General features: G+C 37.7%; 2 protein-coding genes across 4 annotated transcripts in view; both read right to left on the bottom strand.

Annotated features, from left to right (window-relative positions):
- best4 (bestrophin 4) overlaps positions 1-836 on the bottom strand; it is a 30808-nt gene extending 29972 nt beyond the window's left edge. Inside the window, exon 1 of the mRNA XM_022669642.2 lies at positions 680-836. The gene's annotated coding sequence lies outside the window, so the exon portion shown is untranslated. The remainder of the gene's footprint in view (positions 1-679) is intronic.
- Positions 837-4496: 3660 nt separating this feature from the next.
- The window catches only part of LOC103044599 (zinc finger protein GLIS1), a 35381-nt gene continuing 16513 nt past the window's right edge, over positions 4497-23364 (bottom strand). Inside the window, exons 3-9 of one of the 3 annotated variants that reach the window (XM_022669852.2) lie at positions 20977-21138; positions 15296-15406; positions 13471-13564; positions 8749-8890; positions 8487-8620; positions 6710-6820; positions 4497-5141 (exon numbers count right to left, since the gene is read on the bottom strand). In XM_022669852.2, the coding sequence (XP_022525573.2) occupies positions 5008-5141; positions 6710-6820; positions 8487-8620; positions 8749-8890; positions 13471-13564; positions 15296-15406; positions 20977-21138 (888 nt within the window). In that variant the 3' untranslated portion in view covers positions 4497-5007. The remainder of the gene's footprint in view (positions 5142-6709; positions 6821-8486; positions 8621-8748; positions 8891-13470; positions 13565-15295; positions 15407-20976; positions 21139-23364) is intronic. The other 2 variants (XM_022669880.2, XM_022669916.2) reach the window with 2 other exon arrangements.

The raw sequence follows: 23364 nt of genomic DNA, 5'->3' as shown, positions 1-23364 counted from the left end.
TCTATTTCAGGGACTTATATGTTAGTTATCATAACTGGCCTTACTGTTGCTCTTTTTTGCAAATAGCTGTGTGATATCAGGTTTGTAATACCATGCTTATGGAATATGCTATACTATTATAACAGGTCTAGGTATTAAACACAAAAATGGGATTAGCTTTAGCTTCTAATCGGAACTCTCAGTGCCACCTTAAAAGGTGCAGGAAGACCTGAGGCATAAATTGTTCTTAAATTAACAATAATATCATTTATCACAATTATTTCTGGGAAGAATAAAGTTATCCAATTTTCCAATTGCCAATTTTAGCTACAGTTTAATTTATTTTTTTTATTTTTTTTGCAAACAGCTCTGTAGCATCAGGCTATTAAAATGTGATATAAACTAACAATTTAATTGTCTTAAATTTAGCACAATTATTTTTCACAAATATCTCTGTAACATTATGCTAATAAAATGTGCTGTGCTATTGTAACAATGTAAGTTATTAAGACATATAAAAAAATAGAACTCTCCGTTCCACCTTAAGTGGTGCAGCAGTGCCAGCTGCAGCAGTACAGCGTCTCAGTGCAGAACTAATGTAACTGTTGCGCTATTTAAGGTGGAACGGAGAGTTAGTAATAAGAATCACTCTCATCGTTGTCAAATACATTAAATTATAGTTTTAAATTCATAATCTTACCTCCAGCTCCCATGATGATAATGCTGATGATGATATTGACGATGATAAAGATGATGAAGATGAGGAATATTATGTTTTAAAGTGAATCTCCTGTGTAAAGTTGGGTAAAGCTGCTCTGCTTGGCGGGTGTGTCCATATACAGCAACAGCCTCTCCGCTTCCTCCCTGTAATGTGTGTGCGGTGTGTTTATGCGTGTTTGTATGGGTTCGTAATTATCACTTCACTGGGACTTGAGGTGTTCTCAGCACGTGGAAACACCCCACAAACACACAAATACAAGTGCAAATACTGTTGCTTTAGCGACGGTGACTGGAGTTTTTAAAATACCAGTTGTGCAATAAAACAACAAAAAATGTGATTTGTGAACTGAAAACCAATAAATAAATCAATCAATATTTGATTTTGGTCATTCTTGACTAGTGCTAATCAAGCTGATTAAAAGCCAGGTTGTTCTGGCTGTTCATTTTGGTAAATCAGAATGGCTTTGTTGGTTATGGTGGTCAACTATCTTGGTTAAGTGAATCTTAACTCTTCTTAAATCTTAAATCATATACAATAATCATATAATCATACACAAAATCAACTTGCAAAAAAAGCTAACCAGCAAGAACAATGTTCTTTACCTGCTTTTCTTGCAGGTCCACCAGTTTGGGGTCATCAAAATCACTAGCATGTGCTCAGCTTCCTCGTGGTTTTAGCATAGCCGCCATTTAGCTATTTTATAAAACCTCAGTCCTGTTACATATAACATAAAGAGTAACAGGACAGATTGGCAGTAACATGAGTGAAAAACAGTAACAGGACTAAGTGTTAGTAACAGGACTGAGTGTTAGTAACAGCACTGAGCGTTAGGTGGTTTATTGATTTATTAGTATTTATTAATATTAATTAATGTAAACAACTTTTTTTCCAATTCTGTTTGGTTCATCATGTATCCATATGCTTAATAAATTACATGATAATAATTTTGAACAATCTGAGGTTTGAGTCTTCTTAAAAAGACAAAAAAAATGTGCATGCATATATAAGTTATTTTTTCTCATAAATATAAATTATTTGAACATGCAGTCAACTTTCTTGAGAGAAAATCAAAGGAATTAGTGCACTTGTTTTTAAACATGCAGTCAAATTAATTCATAAATGAAAATATTCATAAATGAAAATATTACAGAGAAAACTTAATTGTTAAAAAAATTACCTTCCCTGGAGCCCTTTGACTTGGCAAGTTATTATTAACAGTTCAGGTCACTATAACCTGATGGAAAATTAAAAGGTGCAAATGATGTATTTTCTCAATTGCTGGTAACATAATCCAAAAGAAGAGGCAGCATTGAGAGCAACTCTGAGAATGCAGACAAGCTTGTTTATTTCAATAACTAATTTAGGGTTAGCCTTTTATCCAGACCTGGATGCACTTGCCCTGCAGGTTCGGTATGTTTGATCAAGCAAAAAAAGCTTGCTTTTTAAGTCTAGGAGTGGTCCAGGATACCAATCTCTGTTTCTCATGAAATCAGCAGTCTTGGGTTCACTTCAAGTGGCAACTATCATAAGTCATGTGCTCCACAAATACATGAGAAAAAGTCCATTGGTAAAAGAAACATATGAATTGCTGTTTGTAGTTGCAGCAAACATGTAGAATAAGGTGCTGTGGTTAGATGAGACCAAAGTTGAACTTTTTGGCCTAAATGCAAAGCGTTAAATGGGAAGGAAAAGTAACACTGCTCATCACCCTGAACACACCATCTCCACTGTGAAACATGATGGTGGCAGCATCATACTGTAGAGAGGCTTTTCTTCAGCAGGGACAGAGAAGCTGATCAGAGTTAGTGGGAAGATGGTTGGAGATAAATACAGGGAAATCCTGGAAGAAAACCTTTTGAAGGCAACAAAAGATTTAAGACTGGAAAGGAGATTCACCTTCCAGCAAGACAATGACCCTAAACATACAGCCAGAGCTACAGTGGAAAGTTCTCTATCCAACCTGCCGGAGCTTGAGCTGTTTTATAAAAAAGAATGGGGCAAAAAATCTCAGTCTCTAGATGTGCAAAGCTGGTAGAGACAAACCCCAAAAGACTTACAGTTGTAACTGCAGCAAATGGTGGCTCTACTAAGTATTGAATACTTTTTCTCCACTTCACACTTATGCAATACTTTGTGTTTGTCTATCAATTAAAATCTCAATAAAATACGTTATATATAAGTTTGTGGTTGTAAGGTGACAAAATGTGAAAAAGTTCAAGCGGTATGAATACTTTGCAAGCCACTGTACCTCCCCGCCGCATCAGTATTGCTTAATAAAACACACTTTTACTGGATTTGAGTGAGGTACAGTTATAAGCTCAGCTTTGTGGAGTGAGTGCGGGTACTGACAGCACGGTGATGACGCTGCCGGTGTCTCAGGCTGGCTTGCATTTATAATCTTCTGATATGAGAATGACTCCTGGTTTGGAGCAGCTCCTATACTATTAAATGCTGAGCACCCCAAAAGCTCTGTTGCTCACTGTGTAAGTGATTTTATTTAAATAAAATAGCTTCAGTAATCCTACATGCAGGAAAGTGATGTATGGGATTGTGCAATCAATCAACGGTTCAGAAAAACGTCTATAAGAAGTGAGGAACAAACCAACTGTGGTAAATAACACAAAATCGAGAACCTGTTGCTTGTTTAACCCTTGTGTGGTGTTTGGGTCTTTGGGACCTGTTTTCATTTTTCATCAAATGATACTAAAAAAATAATATAAAAAAATATTTTTTCTAACTCAAACTCATTGGCATTGGCTCATTTTTTTTGAAAAACATCAAAACACATTTTCTATAAACATACACTGTACACCCCCCCCCCCCCCTACACATTTATATTACATACAGTATGTTTGGCCAAGGACTTATAAACATTGCTTCATTTGTAAATTTGAAACTAAACAAATTTTCATTTACATTTTATTAAAAAACTAATAAAAAAAAGAGTAGCACTTTTTGAAAGAAATGTAACATATGTATGAGCATATGTATGAGCATGTGTAAAGCATTTTAATTAAAATTGCTTAATTTTGCTGAAAGGGCAAATATTAACCATGTAAGCTGTTTATATTGCTTGCAATTTAGGTGAAGCGAGCATGTGTAAAGCATTTTAATGTAAAATTGCTTAATTTTGCTGAATTAAATACAAGTAACAAATTAATTGAGTAACAAAAATATGAACACCACACAAGGGTTAACTTCATTTCATTATTCAGTATATTTCAGACATACTTAAATGTGGCAATTGTTTTGATGTTTTTTGGTCAATATAATTAAAAAGAAATGGAAATTGCATGCAATGTTGCCACTTACTATATATTGGCATTTTTTGGCATATACAGTGTTTGAAAATTAGTTTCAAAGTTAAAGGGACGGTTCATATATTATTCCATTCAGGTCATAATTGTGAATTAAAAAGATGTCTGGTTTGTTATGTGTCTGAAATAAAGAGAATTTTGTGTGGAACTTTACATCTATGCAAGTTATTTATTTATTGATTTATTGCTCTGCTAAAATACATTTGAATTGTACAATGTAAAATACTTTTAAAGCAAGACGTGATTAATCACATGCCATGTAATTAATTAGATTATTTTAATTTTATATACAATTTATAAACTTTCAATGATAAAATCAAAGCCCAAACACACTGTAGTTAAACTGACCACTAGGTGTCAGCATTTTACACATAATGGCTGTGAATGACACTAAAATGACAAGTAAAGACTGTAACCAATCAGCTTAAAGGACTTTTATTTTAGAAAATGAAGTAACCAGATCTGTACAAATTGTTAAAAAGAAGAGAACACACTGCAGTTACCTCACATCTCCTCTTTAGTGTAAACATGATCTTCAGCACTATGGTCTGAAAAACTGTGGTGGGAGAACGATGCTACATAAAAAAATCTGGTCCTAAAATCAAAAAGTCCAGAACCTTTTTTGATCAGTCAGTTCCATCAGTACCTCAGTGTGTGGGTTATTAACCCAGGTCCAGTTTGTCCAGACTCACAAGCAGATTCAAGGGGGGCTAGGGGGGGCAATTGCCCCTCTGGAAGAAAAGCACTGCACTTCTTGTGGAGAAAAAAATTATAAAGTGCTCGCTAGAGTGTCCCTTCTTACAATAAATTATGAATATGTCCCTCTAGATCAAGGAAATTTGATAATGTGTCTGAATAAGTGCTCATCTATGGATGCCCTTCTACCCCTCCAGTAGAAAAAAGGTGTGCTATAAACTGAATTAGAGTGTGTCCCAGTCCACCACTGTCCAGACTTGTAGAGATGAGTGTCTGGTGAGTGACACAAGGGGTTTATGTCTCAGCGTACAGAGAACAGATCTGACCCAGGAACCGGTCATACACACCCATCTGCAGCAGAAAACCATCATCTGGACCACTGGAGAAATTCCCACTGACAGCCTGAGGGTCCTGACATGAGCTAAAATCTGAAACAGAGAGGAAAGACAACATATTTTGAGACCTGCTCATGCATTGTTCATTGTATCTTCTGTAAAAAGAGTATTAGCATTATTATACTTTATTATTATGTTATAGTGAAGTCAATGATGATGTTGAGGATGTTCACCAACCATCCATTCCCAACTTCCCATCTTTCCAACTCATCCCATTCAAATGTTTTAAATAAATCCTACTATACTTAAAGTTCTTCTCTACAAAAACTAGTAGACAATCTGCAATGTGAGTTATCTCTCTAATATTTAGTTGCAAATAATTTGCTTGGCAACTTTTGCATTCTTCTTTTTTGATGCCTTCCCAGGTTTACACCACAGCCTCTTTCAGATGGTGTTTGTTTTTTTTCCTTTTAGGCAAATTCCAGCCTTGCCTTCCTCTTTTTCTTGCTAGTTAGTGATTTGCATTTTCTGTTGAAGCCTCTGTACCAAAGACTGTAAAAAAAGATGGACGCTGTGTCGCCGTTCCCATTCATTCAATGAAAATGAAGCCAAAATCTTCCTCCATGTTGGCGATCCTGAAACCCGAGTCTGCGCAGTGGAGACCAGAGGAGGGAGAAAGACTGTGGAAAGAGAGCCTACTCATTTGAATAACCCCGCCCCTGAGGGGGCAGAGCGGAGCGGAGCTGACAGTCTATTATTGGTCCAGCCCAAAACCAGCCCTTTTACAATAACCACACCTTTTAGAATAGAGCTGAATAACGTTTTAAAAAACGAGTTCTGTGGGGATATAAACATTTGACAATATAAGCAGAGGTTACACTAGCTGTTGCATTTAAATAATGGAGGTAGAATTACAGTATATTGGAAAAAAACGAGATTGAAAGTTTTTTTTTTTTTACACTGCTTTTCTGAAACCGAACAGCAGGGGTCGCCCAACCTGTGGTGGTTTCACTTTTGAGACCCGATGCTCTGTCCAGCTATACACAGTCTATGCTCTGTATTTTTTAAATAAAAAGTTGTTTTAGATTTTTTCTTGTCATCAGCTGCTGTGGATTTCCTTTTGTCTACCTGTACACCAGTACACCAGTGATGACTTTCTTCTTCAAGGCTATACAATATACAAACAGTACTGGCTATGAACAATATTTGAGCAATGGCTCTGATTGATTTTCCATCTTCTCTCAGCTTCATAATTAGTTGTATTTCATCCATAGACCATAGATGCACATTCTGAACAGGCAAAACCCAAATCTGAAACTAAGCAAATACATTTTGTGCTATTTGTTTTTGAATTATCATTGTAACAAGACACACATATCTTCTGAACTGTGTATCAGACCCAGATGTAAATACCAGGAAATAAAAGCTGGAATGTTGATCTTTTGCCTCATATTCATATTGATAATTAATATTAATATTAAACCCAGATGTTTTTAGTCAAAGAGATTGGCCTTACTGTTCCAATACGTTTGAAGGAGAGTTATTGCATTATTTATATTGGCAGAACCATTATTAAAGAACAATAGGATGAACATTTTTAAACTGTCTTTAATGTCTATTTCTGAGTAAATGTGAGCATGCAGGGTGAAGGTGATCCTCACCAGGTGTGGTAAACGTGGGGATGTACATGTATCCTTCCTGCTCGCAGCCGTGTGGAGCATTCCCTCTATCCGTGTAGTTCTGATCCGGCAGGGCGGGAAAACTGTGGAACGCTGCAAAGAACAGAATGGATTATTCCTCACAACCAGAGCACATCTTCATCTGTCGTAATCAAAGTGTGGATTTATGAGCCTCGTTTAGATCCGGGAGTGTTTACAGAGGAGTGTAAACGGCAGGATCTGCTCAGGCACATGGATCCCATTCACTCTTATAACTGAACGCACAGCGGAGCGGGCCTTCACCGCCGGGTTAATGAAGGCAGAGTTAAATCATTACCACTCGTTACAGCAAACTAACCACATACACACACACACACACACACACACACACACAATAGGGGAACAAGCAAATAAACCATAAATTCACTGCAGCAACAATAGCACTCTTCATGAGCAGAGCAGCATTCCCGTAAGTGAGGCACTTCCTGGGAAGGCCTGTAAAAATTGCGCTTTTTACACAGTCTAGCAAATTTACTACAGCTATACTCCAGAATTACTACAGATTTTCTACACCTAATATATTCCACAGCTACAGCACACACATGGATCTGATTCAAATCCTACTTCTTATTATTATTAGTGTTGTTATTTATTTATTTTTTGCCAGATTTTGCCTCGTAGTTTTAGATATCGACACTGTTCCAACTACAGACTCTTCAGTCTGATTGAACAATTATTTTTTCTAACCTTTTTATAGAAGAATGTTCACATCACAAGCCTGCTCAAAGTTGCTCAAATCCAATTTTTTGGCTCAGATTGGATCTTGACGGTTCACATTCACAAATGTAAGTGATCTGTATCTGTGTGCAATGTAAACGGATCTGTCCCTGAAACAGGGCTCACATGCTGCACATTGATACCTGTATAAACGTCTCCTTCTTCACCAACAACAAAAAACCTCATATTAGAGAGACGAGAGACTCGTAGCTTTATAAAGGGAAATGGATAGCTCATATGTGGAGCATCTTTTGCTGGAGTGGAGAAACTGGAAACAGCTGGTCTGAAGTTCATGCTCAGGTCAAAGAGGAGGTGAAAAAAGGCTGGGCGGTTTGCTTTTGCTGTTTTTGCAGCTATAGCTGCTCAGCTGCACCAAGAGATGTGTTGTGGGTACGAGAGAGAAGCACGTAGCATTAATGCTAATGCTAATGCGTAAAAACAAAAAGACGCAGGAATTCTGATTTGATCGTTCACATTCATGTCGTATGTCCATGGATCGGATTCGTATCTGATTTAGGACCACATATGAAAGTGACTCAAATCAGATTTAAAAAAAAATCGGATTTGGCACGTTTAAACAGCAATGAAAAAAAAAATCAGATTTGAGCCACATTGAGCAAAAAATCAGATTTGAGTCACTTTAGCCTGGTAATATGAACAAAACCTAGGCAAAAACACATTAACCACCTGAAATGCCATAGCAATCACTTAGCACCAATTTAATATCCTGTTAGCAACACCATAACAACCATCTGATATATCAAATGCTGAGCAACCACTAAACAACACCATGGCAACCACCTGGAAAACCATAGTCACCACCTACACAGTAAATTTGCCAGTGTTAAATCCTCACTTTCAGTGTTAAAGTGTTAACACTGTTAACATGTGCTACATTTTAACAGTTACAGTGTTAATTTAACTGAAAGTTACTGTGTATCAGCATCATAGCAACCTGTTATCAACACCATAAAGCCCACAAGATTTTGTACAGGATACTCACAGTGTTGGTGGGTTTGGTGATCGGGGTGGAGCAGGCTGGGTTTCTGAGCTGAGCTGATGAAGGATGTTTCTTTGACTGATTGTGGAGCTTCTGATTGGCTGATCGGACCTCCGGACAAGAGTGGACAGGTCAGCCTGGAAAGAGACAGACATTATTAATGCCTAAAAAGTATGACTTGAGACACCACAATTATAATACATTTATGACATTGATTAGAATACATGGGTAATTAGAGAAAATGTGACCCTGTGGTGACTCTCACCTGTCCTGTGTGAGGCTGATGTTGTTGTTGTTGTGGTTGCTGTGTATAGGATGAGGGTGGTGTCGGGTGTAGCTGAGCTCCGTGCTGCGGGACACTGCTGGACTCCTGCTACACACAGTCACACTGTTCTCCGACAGCCCTGCTGACACAAATACAGTCTATACTACCAGTACTGGGGTAGATACTTAAATACATGATCAATTACAATTGGATTATTTTACTGATTTTCCCCTAAAAACATTCCACTAGTCTTAAAGTCTCACTTCACAATGTACACATTCACAGTGTTGGAAAGAAAGTACTCAGTAATACTTTACCTACATTTTTATTCAGTTATTTTCCTGATTCCCCTTTGCAGTGTTGGGGAAAATACTCAAATGTAATCAGTAATTACATTACATTACAGGGCATTTAGCTGACGCTCTTATCCAGAGCGACTTGCAATTATTTTTATTACTATTACAGAGTTGGGCCAATGTAGTGTTAGGAGTCTTGCCCAAGGACTCTTATTGGTGTAGCACAGCATAGTCACCCAGACCTGGAATTGAACCCCAGTCTCCCACATGGTAGCTCACTGGCAGGTGGTGGTGTTATCCACTGCACCACACCAAACACCAAACACCACCAAACACCAAACACCACACCAAACACTTGACCTAAATTGTAATGACTTTACTTTAATCAACCCATCCTTGAAAAAGTAATTTCTATATGCACCCCCAGTGTTAGGATACATAATCAAAAAGTATTCAATAATGACTTTATTTAAATTGCAATAAGATCTCGTTACTGATTCCTGAAATCAGTAACGTTGAAATACAAATACATCATTGAAATACATATTCAAAAAGTATTTAGTAATTACTTTATCTGAACCTTAATTTGATTACTAGAAAAGTAACCAAGTAACCTAGAAAATTAACCAATTACGAATAATAAGTAGCTAACACTACCTAAATTTCTTGATGAACAGATCAATAGAAATACTTCAAAATGACCTGAAATAAACTTTTTTAGATTGATTTTCATTGAAAGTTTGGAAGTTTTTTTTCTCACCTGTAAAGTCGCTGTTTTGGAGATACATGTTTTTTATTGGACAGCGATGATATACTCACATACTCAAAAAAAAAATATTATATTGTAATTAAATCTCGTTACTGTTCCTACCCTACAATAAAAATGTTACTACACACTATACACACTCCCAGTGTTAAGATACATATTCAAAAAGTATTCAGTAATTACTTTATCTGAACTTTAATTGGATAACTTTACTGCCCCCCCCCCCCCCCCAGAAAAGTAACCAATTACGAAAAATAAGTTGCTAACCCGAGTAATGGAATCACTGATTTACCACTATAAAAAAAGATAATCTCACTACACACTATATATATGGTCATTGTCCAATGAAAAACAAGTATCTCAGTTTTTTGTCGATTTTTAGCTTACTACATAATTTAAATAGACAAAGCCAAGGTTTCTTGATTAATGGACCAATAGAAATACTTCAAAATGACCTGAAATAAACTATTTTTACATTGACTTCCATTGAAAGTTTGGAAGTTTTTTTTTTTCTCCTGTAAAGTCGCTGTTTTGGAGATACATGTTTATTTATTTTTTTGAACAGCGATGATATACACTCCCAATGCTAGGATACTCACATACTCAAAAAAGTATTCATTAATTACTTTGTTTAAATTGTAATTAGATCTCGTTAATGATCCCACCCTACAACAAAAATATTACTACACTCTATATACACTTCTAGTGTTAAGATACAAATTCAAATAGTGTTCAGCAATTACTTTATCTAATCTGTAATTTGATTACTTTACTGACACCCCCTAGAAAAGTAACCAATTATGAATAATATGTTACTAACCCCTAGCCTGTAATGTGATCACTAAATCACCCCTATAATAAAAATAATCTCACTACACACTATATATCGCCGTTGTCCAATGAAAAACAAGTATCTCCATTTTACTACTAATTTGAACAGACAAACTGTCCCTTACACCGTGACAAATGTTTTTGATGAACAGATCAACAGAAATACTTTAAAACGGCCTAAAATAAACTCTTTTACATTGACTTCCATTGAAAGTTTGGAAGTTTTTTTTCTTTTCTCCTGTAAAGTCGCTGTTTTGGAGATACATGTTTTTTTTTTTTGGACAGCGACGATATACACTCCTTATGTTAGGATACTCACATACTCAAAAAAGTATTCATTAATTACTTTGTTTAAATTGTAATTAGATCTCATTAATGATCCCACCCTACAATAAAAATATTACCACACTTTATACATATATAAGATACATATTCAAAAAGTATTCAGTAATTACTTTATCTGAACTTTAATTTGATTAGTTTACTGACACCCCCTAGAAAAGTAACCAATTATGAATAATACGATACTAACCCTAACAAGTAAAGGGATCACTGATTCACCCCTATACACTTTATGTACTGCCAGTGTTGTAATCAGTAATTACTTTGCTCAATTACTTGTGAACGGACTTTATCATTAATTAAGTTGTCTTTATTATAATTAAAATAGCTTTAACTGAATCAAACTCAAGATATAAAATAAAATCATCACACGCATTAATTAAACTCTAAACAAATAAACACTGCAAGCTGTGAGTGATCCCACTATAATGTTCTCCAGCTGATAGTGATCATCCTCTAACTCTCACGAGTTGGAGTAAATAATGTGGTTCTTTCTTACCCCACCGACTCTTTCAGCTAAACACCATCTCATCTCCATTAATCAACACTGATTTTGGGTTCTGATGCAGGCTAGCAGCACTGCAGCCCACCTGACAGGTTCTTGACTCTGTTACAGGACTGGAGGAGTGAGGGGGCGGAGGAGGGAGGGGTGGAAAAGCTGTGGAAAGGCGAGTGCAGTAATTGGGTAAACACACAGCTGATGGGTCTGGAAGAACTGATCTCAGAAAACGTGTTCGGCGCTGAAGCTGAGAGAGAAGCCTCCAGTCTGCCCTCATGTCTTCACTAATCCTCACTGGCATCTACAAGTAAACATTTATATAAAGTGACCCACATGACCACACTGCCTTCTTCAGAACCAGCGTACACACTTTACAAGAATCTGACACTTCGGCTGAATGCATCTACTGTAGGCGTGCAGCGTTCGGCCCTGGAAAGGATGCTGCATAATGAGCGCTTCTGATGAAGCCCAAATCAGGCCAAAACATGCCTGCCTTGTGTCTTCAGGTCTGTAGTGAAGCTACAAGGCTAATATAAATTCTATATAAGTACTGCTGTGGTTGGATTTAACGCTTATGCCCATTTTATACAGGTTGCAAGATGTTTTCAAGGGCTGAAGGTTTTAGAATCATGTATTTCAGAGAGGCAAATATTATCAAAGTGCTTTGTTTCAAAGGTCTTATGTTCCCAGAGTGCTTTGTTTCCAAGGGCTACAGTTTCAGAACCATAAGTTCTCATGGTCCTATGATTTCATAGCCATAACTTTCCAGATTCCTGTTTCCAAAGCCTGAGGTAGACACAAATTCTGAGGATACTATGTTTCCAAAGGCTGAAGTTCCAGAGCCATACGTTCCCATGGTTATGTGTTTTCAAGAGCTGAACTTCAAAGAGCCATAGGTTACAAGGGTCCTCTGTTTCCGACAGCTAAAGTTCCAGAGCCATAAGTTTACAAGATCCTATGTTTTCAAGAGCTGAAATTCTAGACTTATAAGTTTAAAGCTTCCTATGTTTTAAAGGCTGAAGTTCCAGGGCAAAATATTACCAGTGTTCTAAGTTTCCAATAGCTAAAGTTCCAGAGGCATAAGTTTTCAAGGGTCCTATGGTTTCAAGGACTGAACTTCCAAAGCCGTACTTTCCCAGAGTCCTATGTTTCCAAGAGATATAGTTTCAGAATCATAAGTTCCCATGGCCCTATGTTTCGAAAGGTCAATATTCCACAGCCATAATTTTCCAGATTCCTATTTCCAAAGGCTGAAGTTCCAGAGCCATAAGTTCCCATGGTCCTATGGTTTTAAGGGCTTAAGTTCCCAGAGCCATACTTTCCTGTGTCCTATTTTTTCAAAAGCTTAACTTCCAGAGCCATAAGTTTACAGGGTCCTATGTTTCCATGGGTTGAAATTCTAGAGCCATAAGTTCAAAGCTTCCTATGTTTTCAAACGATGAAGTTCCAGAGCCATATGTTTCCATGGTCCTATGTTTCCAAAGGCCAATATTCCAGAGCTATAACTTTCCAGATTCCTGTTTCCAAAGGCTGAAGTTTCAGAGCCATACGTTCCCAGGATCATATGTTTTTAAAGGGCTGAAATCCCAGAGCTCTAGAATTCCAGGCCCTATGTTCTCAAAGTCATATGTTTCAAAGGTCCAGTGTTCCTAGAATCCTATGTTCCCAGAATCTACGTCTATATTGACAATGTCCCATATTCCATGAGCCCTTTGCTCCCAACCATTTCCAGAACCCGATTTCTTACTGTTCCCCATGTCCTATGGTCCCAGAGCCTTGAGTTCCCAAAGAACTATGTGTTCTATGAGTCCTATATTTTTCAAGGTTTATGTTTTTAAGGTCCCATGTTCCCAGAGCCCTGTGTTCTAAGAGTGTCTTGGCTACCCTACTGCATTTAACGTAAATAGAAGGGGGGACTGTGTGAATTTCATTTTTCGTCAACCTGTCATGTTATATGCTTTCTATGTGTAAGTTATTTCACAACCTACCATTAAAGCTGCTTTGCTGATGCTGGTAGAGAGAACTGTGCTCCATCAGTCGTTCCTCCAGGCACTCCGAGTCCGCCTCCAAACAAGATTGCTGCTGTCACAACACAAAAAAACGCAAATATTTTAAACTAGGAAAAGTAAAAGAATGCTGATTTCCCTCTCTGTAATGGGACTCAGGCCTGAATGGCTCTGACATTGCAGAATGGTGCTGTGCTGTGATTCATTGGCAGGCATGTTTGGTGTTTGGTGTGTGTCACCATCTGTGTCCTTGGGGAATGGCATAATCCGCTGTTACAGGAACACATGTGTTACTGCTTAGAGAACCAAAGCCATGAGAATACACACTTTCATCCACTTTTGTTTTATGAGGCTGAACACAATAGAGCTTTTATTGTGAGAGAGCTGAGGAAGGAGCTGGATTACAAAACATACCAGCATGGGTAAATCATTTTTTTAAATTATTGGGCTAATTTAATTAAATATATGTACTTTGTTGTAAGAATAGTGCCGGCTAAGCGGAAAGAGAATGCAGCTCCATATGTTTGGAGTAGGCATCTGTGTATACATGCATATGAACATATACAAGCAGGTCACTTGATCTAATAACCACTGCCACATGCAGCTTGTACATTAGCACAATTTACATGGATAATTTGTAACTTATTGGTGATTGTTCCATTAATCTATCTATTTCTTACGAGACGTGCGCCAGATATTATATTTATTATATTTGTTAAAATATCTACATATACTAAAAGGATTTTAATTCTGAAAACATATTTTTTTTCTGGCCAATGATCCCCTAGCAGGATTACTGCGGCCCACAGCTTGAAAACCACTGATTGACAACATATAAAAGTATAAAAAAATATAAACATCTAAAATATAAAAATCTAAAATATCCTAAATGTTGGTAATTAGCCAAGGCATGTTTAGGGTTTTATTATTTTTTACACTATAAAGTATAAAAAATCTGGGAGAAAATAATAATGTGATAATATTGGTACTGGGAAAACTATTTGTTGGATTATGGGAACACTAGAAATGGAAAGGTGGTGTGTTACTTGGTGGAGTGTTACATGGTGAAGTGTAACCTGGTGTAGTGTTACCTGGTGTAGTGTTACCTGGTGTAGTGTTACCTGGTGGAGTGTTACCTGGTGGAGTGTAACCTTGTGGTGTGTTACCTGGTGTAGTGTTACCTGGTGTAGTGTTACCTGGTGGAGTGTTACATGGTGAAGTGTAACCTGGTGTAGTGTTACCTGGTGTAGTGTTACCTGGTGTAGTGTTACCTGGTGGAGTGTTACCTGGTGGAGTGTAACCTTGTGGTGTGTTACCTGGTGGAGTGTTACCTGGTGGTGTGTTACCTGGTGGAGTGTAACCTGGTGAAGTGTTACCTGGTGGAGTGTTACCTGGTGGCGTGGTACCTGTTGGAGTGTTACCTCGTGTAGTGTTACCTGGTGTCGTGTTACCTGGTGGTGTGTAACCTGGTGTGGTGTTACCTTGTGGAGTGTTACCTGGTGGTGTGATACCTGGTGTAGTGTTACCTGGTGAAGTGTTACCTGGATGAGTGTTACCTGGTGGTGTGTAACCTGGTAAGGTGTTACCTGGTGGTGTGTAACCTGGTGTGGTGTTACCTGGTCGTATGTTACCTGGTGGAATGTTACTTCGGTGTGTGACCTTGTGGTTTGTAATCTGGTGGTGTGTAACCTGGTGTGGTGTTACCTGGTCGTATGTTACCTGGTGGAATGTTACTTCGGTGTGTGACCTTGTGGTTTGTAATCTGGTGGTGTGTAACCTGGTAAGGTGTTACCTGTTAGAATGTTACCTGGTGGAGTGTGGTCAGGGTTCTGCTGGAGTGGCTCTTCACATGCTTGCGTAAGGAGCTGGGGTCAGTGTAGCGCTTGGTGCAGCCCGGGAGCTGGCAGGCGTACGGCTTCTGTCAGAGGTCACAGAATATTTCTTTAAGAGACCACCTAATGATGATGTTTTTTCTTGATTTTACCAAATTGAAAACCTCTGGAATATAATCAAGAGGAAGATGGAAGTTGTCAGAAGTTTATAGGCTAAAACAACAATATTAATTTTACTTAAACATATACGTATAAATAGCAAAATCAGAGAAACTGATTCAGAAACTGAAGTGGTCTCTTATTTTTTTCCAGAATAGTATATATATTATATATATAATATCCATAGCCAGGTACTCTAATTGTTGGGCCACAACTTCCCATTGTATAATGTATTTTTTAAGCATTGTTATTGTATAATAGAATAATATAAGTTTATAATATAATGAATGCATTATAATGTTCCATGGTTGTGTTGATTTGTGTTATTATATTAAAATGTGGAAAATGGGCTCTGAGTGGTCCAGCGGTCTAAAGCGCTGCCATTATAATTGAGAGATCGCTGTTTCGAATCCTGTTCATGTAGCTTTCCTTCAGCTGCTGGAGCCCTGAGATAGCACAATTGGTCTTGCTCTCTCTGGGTGGGTAAATGGCGCTCTTTCCCCTCATCACTCCTAGGGTGATGTTGATCAGTACAAAGCGTCTGTGAGCTGATGTATCAGAACCGAGTCGCTGTGCTTTCCTCCGAGCATTAGCGCTGTGATGCTACTCGGTAATGCTGCATCAGCAGCAGTTCAAAAAGAGGCAGAGTCTGACTTCACATGTATGTATGAGGAGGCATGTGCTAGTTTCATATTTGTAATGATAAAGTGTGTCCAAATGATTATTATCTTCTGAATGACACAAAGCTGTAAAAGGAGCTCCCACATCTGTCGGCCTGTAGAGAAGGTGAGATGGGATATACAGTGATGGAGTTTATAAATATTAGTATATTAGTATCTGCACCTGCGATCTGTAAATACATGCAGTATGAAATGTGAATGAGCTGCATGCAGTACTAGCTTAACACACTTTATATAAAATAATCACACAGCACCATCACAAACACACAGGTGTGAACGGAGGCAGCTTTCAGCAGCGGGAGAGGCGTGAAGGAGACGGTGAAGACGGACAGGGGTAAGGAAATCCTCAGTCATGCACTCATGCTTCCTCACTTCTATTAAAGAACACTTACGTGCCGTCTGCAGGCTGGGAATAACCACATGGTTTATATTAATAACACAGATTTACAGAACGATAACACTGAGCACTGTGTACAGATGTTTTCCACACAGATTTACAGCCCAGGCTCTGCTGAAGCTGTCAGAGTCTTACTGGCAACGAATAAAGGAACAGTTCAGAAAAAAATAGGAATTTGTTATTTCAGTGCAAGTGCAGATGATCAGCTTAGACCTAATTTTTGAAGTTTTACAGTAAAGCTACAGGACTAATAAAAATCCATCTAAAGTGGAGTGAACGCTTTACTGGTTAGAATATCACATAACAAGCAGAGCTTTTCAGTTGGAGTTGAACAGATTAATCCTGATAGAATATAAACTCTGGTAAATGTGTTTAACTGAATTATTGGTGTATTTAGTACGAGCAGTAGCCTCATTTATTTATTACAACATATTATTAACAAACGCGGAAGTGTGAAAAAAGTCTATTAGCACTGGAGCTACACAGCTAATGTAGTTAACAAGTAACGGAAGCTTAAACCCCAACATTTATCACTGCAGTTATCACATTAGCAGTGTTTCTGCATTTATTTAGGAAGTTAATTTTTTACTTAGAGTTAGTTTTTTAGTTATAAATATAATCAATATTTATTGTTATCAAAAATTGCACTCCTTTCAGATCATAGTCTATTCATGTACTAAATATAACATATAACATACAATAATTTGGCTATAATAATAATAATAATAATAATAATAATAATAATAATAATAATAATAATATATCTGTACCGTTTTAAAACAAAAAATCTCTCACACTACTTGATCAAACTGACTGGAAGAGTATGTGTGTAAAAATAAATTAACAAATCTAGTTAGTAATTTTGTATTTACATATTTATAACACTAATAAAGCTCTATAGAAATGTTTTCATACTAAAATAAATTAATTATTAAAAACATTTTTCTGTATTTTTTAACTTTAAAGGTCAATTTGACCCACAGTATAACAGGTGTGTTGGGTTTTTTAATCCCTCAGGGAATAATATTACACAATATATAGTGTACATATGCAACTAAAGACCTACACAATAAAATAAAACATAAGAATATAAAATAACTACAGAAATAGAAGAGCATTATGTGTTGTGTGTGCTGTGTAAATTGTAAAAAGGGTAAAAGGTCACTTAAAATCCTTTAACTTTCCCCAAAAATCGTCAGTGCGCCTTATAATCCAGTGCCCCTTATGTACAAATTTTACTAGTCAGTAAAGCCACTCAGCTGAAGTGTAGCATTATACAGGAGTTTCAGTTTGCTTCAATTAGCATCAGCCGCTAACCGCGCTAAGCGCTGGAACTTTCGCCACGGCATGTAGCCTTCTGCTAACCCTAGCTAGCACTGCTGGAGCAGTATTAGCATTAGCCACTAACCGCGCTAAGCGCTACCTCTTTCACTTTTCTGAGGTAAATTATTTGACTATAGTCTGTATGCTTAACTTACTGTGCTAAAACAAGCTGCGTGGGATGAACCATTAGCTTATATCACCCTGGCTTACCAGAACACTCAGTGTAGTGCTTTCCGGCTAGTGCTAGCAATTAGCTGCTAATGCTAATGCTGCAGCTAGCCTTAGTGGAAATCTGGAAATCCAAGCTTACTGTAAATAAATAAAAGTGCTTTACTCACCCAAATAAGCAGTTTTTAGGGGATACATTTGTGTAGAATAACATGCAGCACTCGTTTCAATTTAAACTATATATTTTTTACGAATTACAGTTTTGTTTACTTAAGCTAAATTAGAAGGGAAACACGGCAACACCTCTATTTCTTATTAATGCCGAAATTTGTGCCTTATAATCCGGTGCGCCTTATATATGAAAATATACCTGTAAATAGACGTTTATTAATAGTGTGCCTTATAATTCGGTGCGAAAAATACAGCATCTAAGGCATAACTAAATGTTTAGTTGCAAAGATAAACGTGTATAAAGATGTGTGTAAAGTGTCTAATTCAAATATATTGTGATGGGCAGTGCTGCACCGCGGGCTGCCAGCAGGGGGACTGGTAGAAATGGTAGAGTGGGATCCCAAATCTCCAACTCCCAGAATCCCCGGCGGTGATTAGTGTCAACCAGCTGCACATGTGCACTACCCTATTTAAACCTCAGTCTAACCAGACCTCACTGTTGCACCTTCACAGAGGGGTGACCGGTACTAGAGGGTATAAGAAAAGAAAAGAAAAGAGAATAAAATAAAAGGTGATCTCAAAAAAGGAAAGTGATCACAGCAAGCATCACAAAAAGAAAATAAAAGAAAAAAAAAAAGGTGGTCTCAAAATAAGGAAAGAGATCTGAAAAGAAAGCCACACAGAAATAAAATAAAATAAAAGAAAAGAAAATATCTTGAAAGAGAGCATAAAGAGAGGACTGAGCGGTGCTCAGCCAGTTCTAAGTTTGGTTGTGTTTTAGTTTGGTTTATTTGAAGTTTAAAGCTGTCTTTTGTTGGTACAAGCCATTTTGTGGCATTTCCTTTGTTCTGTTTCCCGCCTTTTTTTCCACACCTCTTGTTGGGGATTTTTTCCCACTCATTCTCCAGTCTCCTTGGAGAAACATTCACCTAAGCACAACACATTTCAAATTATTATCCCAATCCATAACTAGAACTAAATAATACAAAATAGAACTATATCCTTATAAGTATATAAATATATATAAATATATATCCTTTTATATATTCATATCTGCTCTGCACTTGGATCCCACACCTACCCCAACCGTAACATATATAAGCATTACCCTATAGTATATTAGAGATCGAGCTCTGTATACTCTGATCCCCTGGCTGTAGGTGGCTGTGGGTGGTGTTGAGTGAGGTGTGGAGGGGAATGCTGGGTAAATCTGCAGCTCTGTGGTTTTATTAGCCGGTGTGAAACTCACACTGTGCTCACGGTGCAGAAAGACGAGCGTCCGGAGCCTCCGGCCATTAAAGTGAAAGGAGATATGAGCTTTAGGCTGCGTGTAATTTCTTTCTCCAACAGGAGTGTAAAACTAAACCCTCAATATTTAACGGCTTTAGTCCGACTCGGAAAAACTGACAGCTCAACACGTCCAGCTCTGCTTTATTCTGAGCTCGTTAACTCGATCTGACAGCTCAGAGAGGAGGAAACACAGAAACACAGGAGCGCACAGAGCAGGTGCTGAAATACAGAGGCCTAAAGTAACTCAGACAGAGGAAAAACACAAACAGAGCAAACTCACTGAGCTTTAAAGGGATTTAAGCTGCGTCCCAATTGTGTACTAATTACTAACACTAACTAGTGTCTGAGTAAGAACACTGTAAAAATGAATAAGCTAAAAATAATCAAATAATTGAATTAATTAAAACTTGAATTAACTTAAAACTTGAAGTTATTATACTTTGAACAATAATTCTATTCAAATTCTAAAGTCAGGTGAATAAAATCTATTTTTTTATTTGGCCTTCTTTTTTGTTTTATTTAACTAAAATATAGATTTTAAGTGTTAATAAAAAATTAGATAGAAAAAGAAAATGCTACAGTATAGTGTAGTGAACAGTATAGCAAACAGCCAACACAGATTTAGCAGCACAGCAAAAAAAAAGCAAATGATGCTTGCTCTTACAGCCTACAACATTGAGGCTAGATACTGTAGTACATTGTAATATATGATCTACAAGTTTACTTAAACTAAACTATGAAAAAAAACTCATGTGTGTAGGTATTTATGCAGCATAGACAAAAAAGTGAATACTCAAATATCCACAATAAAGGGGCACCGAGTGGTCCAGCGGTCTAAAGCGCTGCCACTATGAGCAGGAGGTCGCAGGTTCGAGCCCCCGCTCATGCAGCTTTGCCATCAAGCTTCCAGTGCTCAGAGGGAGCACAATTGGCCCTGCTCCCTCCGGGTGGGTAGATGGCGCTCTCTCCCCACATCACTCCAATGGTGATGTCTGCAGCACAGGGCGTCTGTAAGCTGATGTATCGGCAATGCTGCATCAGGCTGACTTCACATGAATCAGAGGAGGCATGTGTTAACCTTCACCCTCCTGGTGTGTTGGGGCATCACTAGTGATAGGAGTCCTAATGAGTGGGTTGGGTAATTGGCCGTGTAAATATCCACAATAAATAATCAAAAAATGCTCTGTTTTTAAATATGTGGTTCCAATGGAGGCTTTTATCCCACAATGCAGTGTGAAACAAAAAGGGAGGAGCTACTCAGGTATGGAATAATATTAGGAAGAGAATGATGGAAACGGGCTGGAATATAAATACAAAATTTTACTACTACTAAATTTAAATACTATTTTTTGGCATGTACTATCTGCCAAACCTGCATTATTACGACAAATATATAGTCTACAGTCTTATAGTATTAGTGAGTAGTATGCGATTGTGTGTGTGTGTGTGTGTGTGTGTGTGTGTGTACCGTGTCCAGGTGTGTTCTCTGGTGTTTGGCTCGGTCGCTGGAGTTGCTGAAGGCCTTCATGCAGCCGCGAAACTGACAAATATACGGCTTTTCACCCGTGTGACTCCGCAGGTGGATCTTCAGGTTCTCCAATCGAGAAAAAGCCTTACTGCAGCCTTCAAACTGCACACACACACACACACACACACACACTGAACTTCATTTAAAATAACTCACTCATTCTACGGTTTCAGTCACATGATTTTTTTTTATTGTTGCCTCCATATTTGGGGTTGATTTCTATCTTTGCTAATCCACCTCATCTTGCATGATGATAAGAACGGGGGCCATGTTTGTTTGCTTTGTTTTATATCTTCTGGTGCAAAAGCGATCCATTTATATAGATTAAACCCACAATTATATGGTGTCACACCAATTAAAATAAGAGGAAAATTTGTGCTCTTCCTTTCCTGGGGCAGTCCTGATGAGAGCCAGTTTCATCATTTCAAGCGATTTTGATGGTCTTTGCAACCACACTTGAGGATACTTTCAAAGTTCTTACAATTTTTCAGTTGACTGACCTTCATTTTTTTACGTTTTTTTTTTCTTTATTTAGTTGAGTAGTTCTTGCCACAATATGGATTAGATGATGAAGGCAAGAAAGGGCAAGACATTCACGTAATTAACTCTTAGAAAGTTCAGCACAGCTGCTAACTGAAAGCCTGAATTTCAGATGACTCTACCACATAAAATCAACTAAGAAAATCCAGACAAGATATGCAAAGCTGTCATTTAAGCAGGAGGTGCAACTATAAAGAATCCAAAATATTAAACATATTCTGGTTTGTTTAATACTATATAATTCCATAGGATTTCCCTCATAGTTTGGACTTTATTAATGTAGAATGCAGAATGCAGAAAAAATAAATGATGGAAAAAAAGTGTTTTAAACTGTGTCCGAACCTTTGAATGGTACTGTATAATATAACATATTTACACATTGTATGGTTGATAATATGCCACAGTAGGAGTGTGTAATGGTGCTGTAGATGCAGCTGCTGATGTGTAACATTACACACTTTTAGTTTATTTATGTTTCACATGAGCTTAATGCTGATCAGACGCTCTAAACTCTGCTGTGTGTTTACTGAGTAATAAACACAGATTAATCAGAGAACACGAGCTGAACCTGTACTTCTCTAAACACTGAAACACTGTTAAACTTCTGCAGGGTGTTAAAACACCTCCGGACCCCGACAGCAGAGCGAGGGAAGAGCTGCTGGGGGGAGAACAGGGGAACATGTGGGTTTAATCAGCCCTGCGGACGAGAGAGCATTTCGACATTCTCACATCTCTCCCTCTCCCTCTCTCTCTCACTCTCTCTCTTTTTCTCTTCACCGCTACAGCAAACAAAACACATTTCCCATGTTCCTCACGAGGAGTAAATTAAACACAGCTCTATCAAAGCCCTCCATCGCCCTTATTCTTTATCATTAGCTCAGCCTGGCTTTCAGCAGCTGCTCTAAAACACAGCGGCCCGGTCCAGATCCTCCTCCCACAGACCCTTTCACATGTCACACCGCTTCACTATACAACTATATATATTACAGATAAAAACTGCCTGAATCTAACTTCAAAACTCTCCATCATTTTTTTTTACTTTATCTCTCACACACTCTTATTTCTCTCACACTCTCTCTCTCTTTCTCTCTCTATCATTCTTTATATCTAACTCTTCCACACTGTATCTCTCTCTTTCTATCTCTCTCTCTATCTCTCTCTCTCTGTATATATATATATATATATATATATATATACATATATAATTTTTTAACTATAACTCTCACACTGTATCTCTCTCACTTTCTCTATCACTTTATCTTTCTCTCTCTCTTCCTTGTATCTCTCCCACTCTTTCTCCATCACTCTCTCTTTCTCTCTCTCTATCATTCTTTAAATCTAACACATCCACACTGTATCTATCTCTCTCTCATTGTTTTTCTCTATCACTCTGTCTCTCGTACACTGTATCTCTCTCTATCTATCTATCTCTCTCTCTCTCTATATATATATATATATAATTTTTTAACTATAACTCTCACACTTTATCTCTCTCTAGCACTCTTTCTCTTATCTCTCTTACTCTTTCTCTCTATCATCTGTTTCTCTCACACACTCTCTATCTCTCTATCAGTCTAACTATCTCTTTCCCTCTCTCACTCTATCTCTTTTTCTCTCACACACTTGATCGCTCTATATAAGTCTTACTCTCGCTTTCCCTCTGTTAATCTCTTTCTCTCTTTCACTTTATGTCTCTCACACTTTCTCTCTATCACTCTCTCAATATCAATCTCTTACACACTTTAGGTCTCTCTCTTCCTCTCTCAAACACTCTCTCTATCTATCTAT

Source organism: Astyanax mexicanus, chromosome 18 (assembly GCF_023375975.1).
Source record: "Astyanax mexicanus isolate ESR-SI-001 chromosome 18, AstMex3_surface, whole genome shotgun sequence".
NCBI classification, from domain to species: domain Eukaryota; kingdom Metazoa; phylum Chordata; class Actinopteri; order Characiformes; family Acestrorhamphidae; genus Astyanax; species Astyanax mexicanus.
The sequence above is the reverse complement of the archived record's forward strand: the minus strand, read 5'-3'. Positions and strand labels throughout refer to the sequence as shown.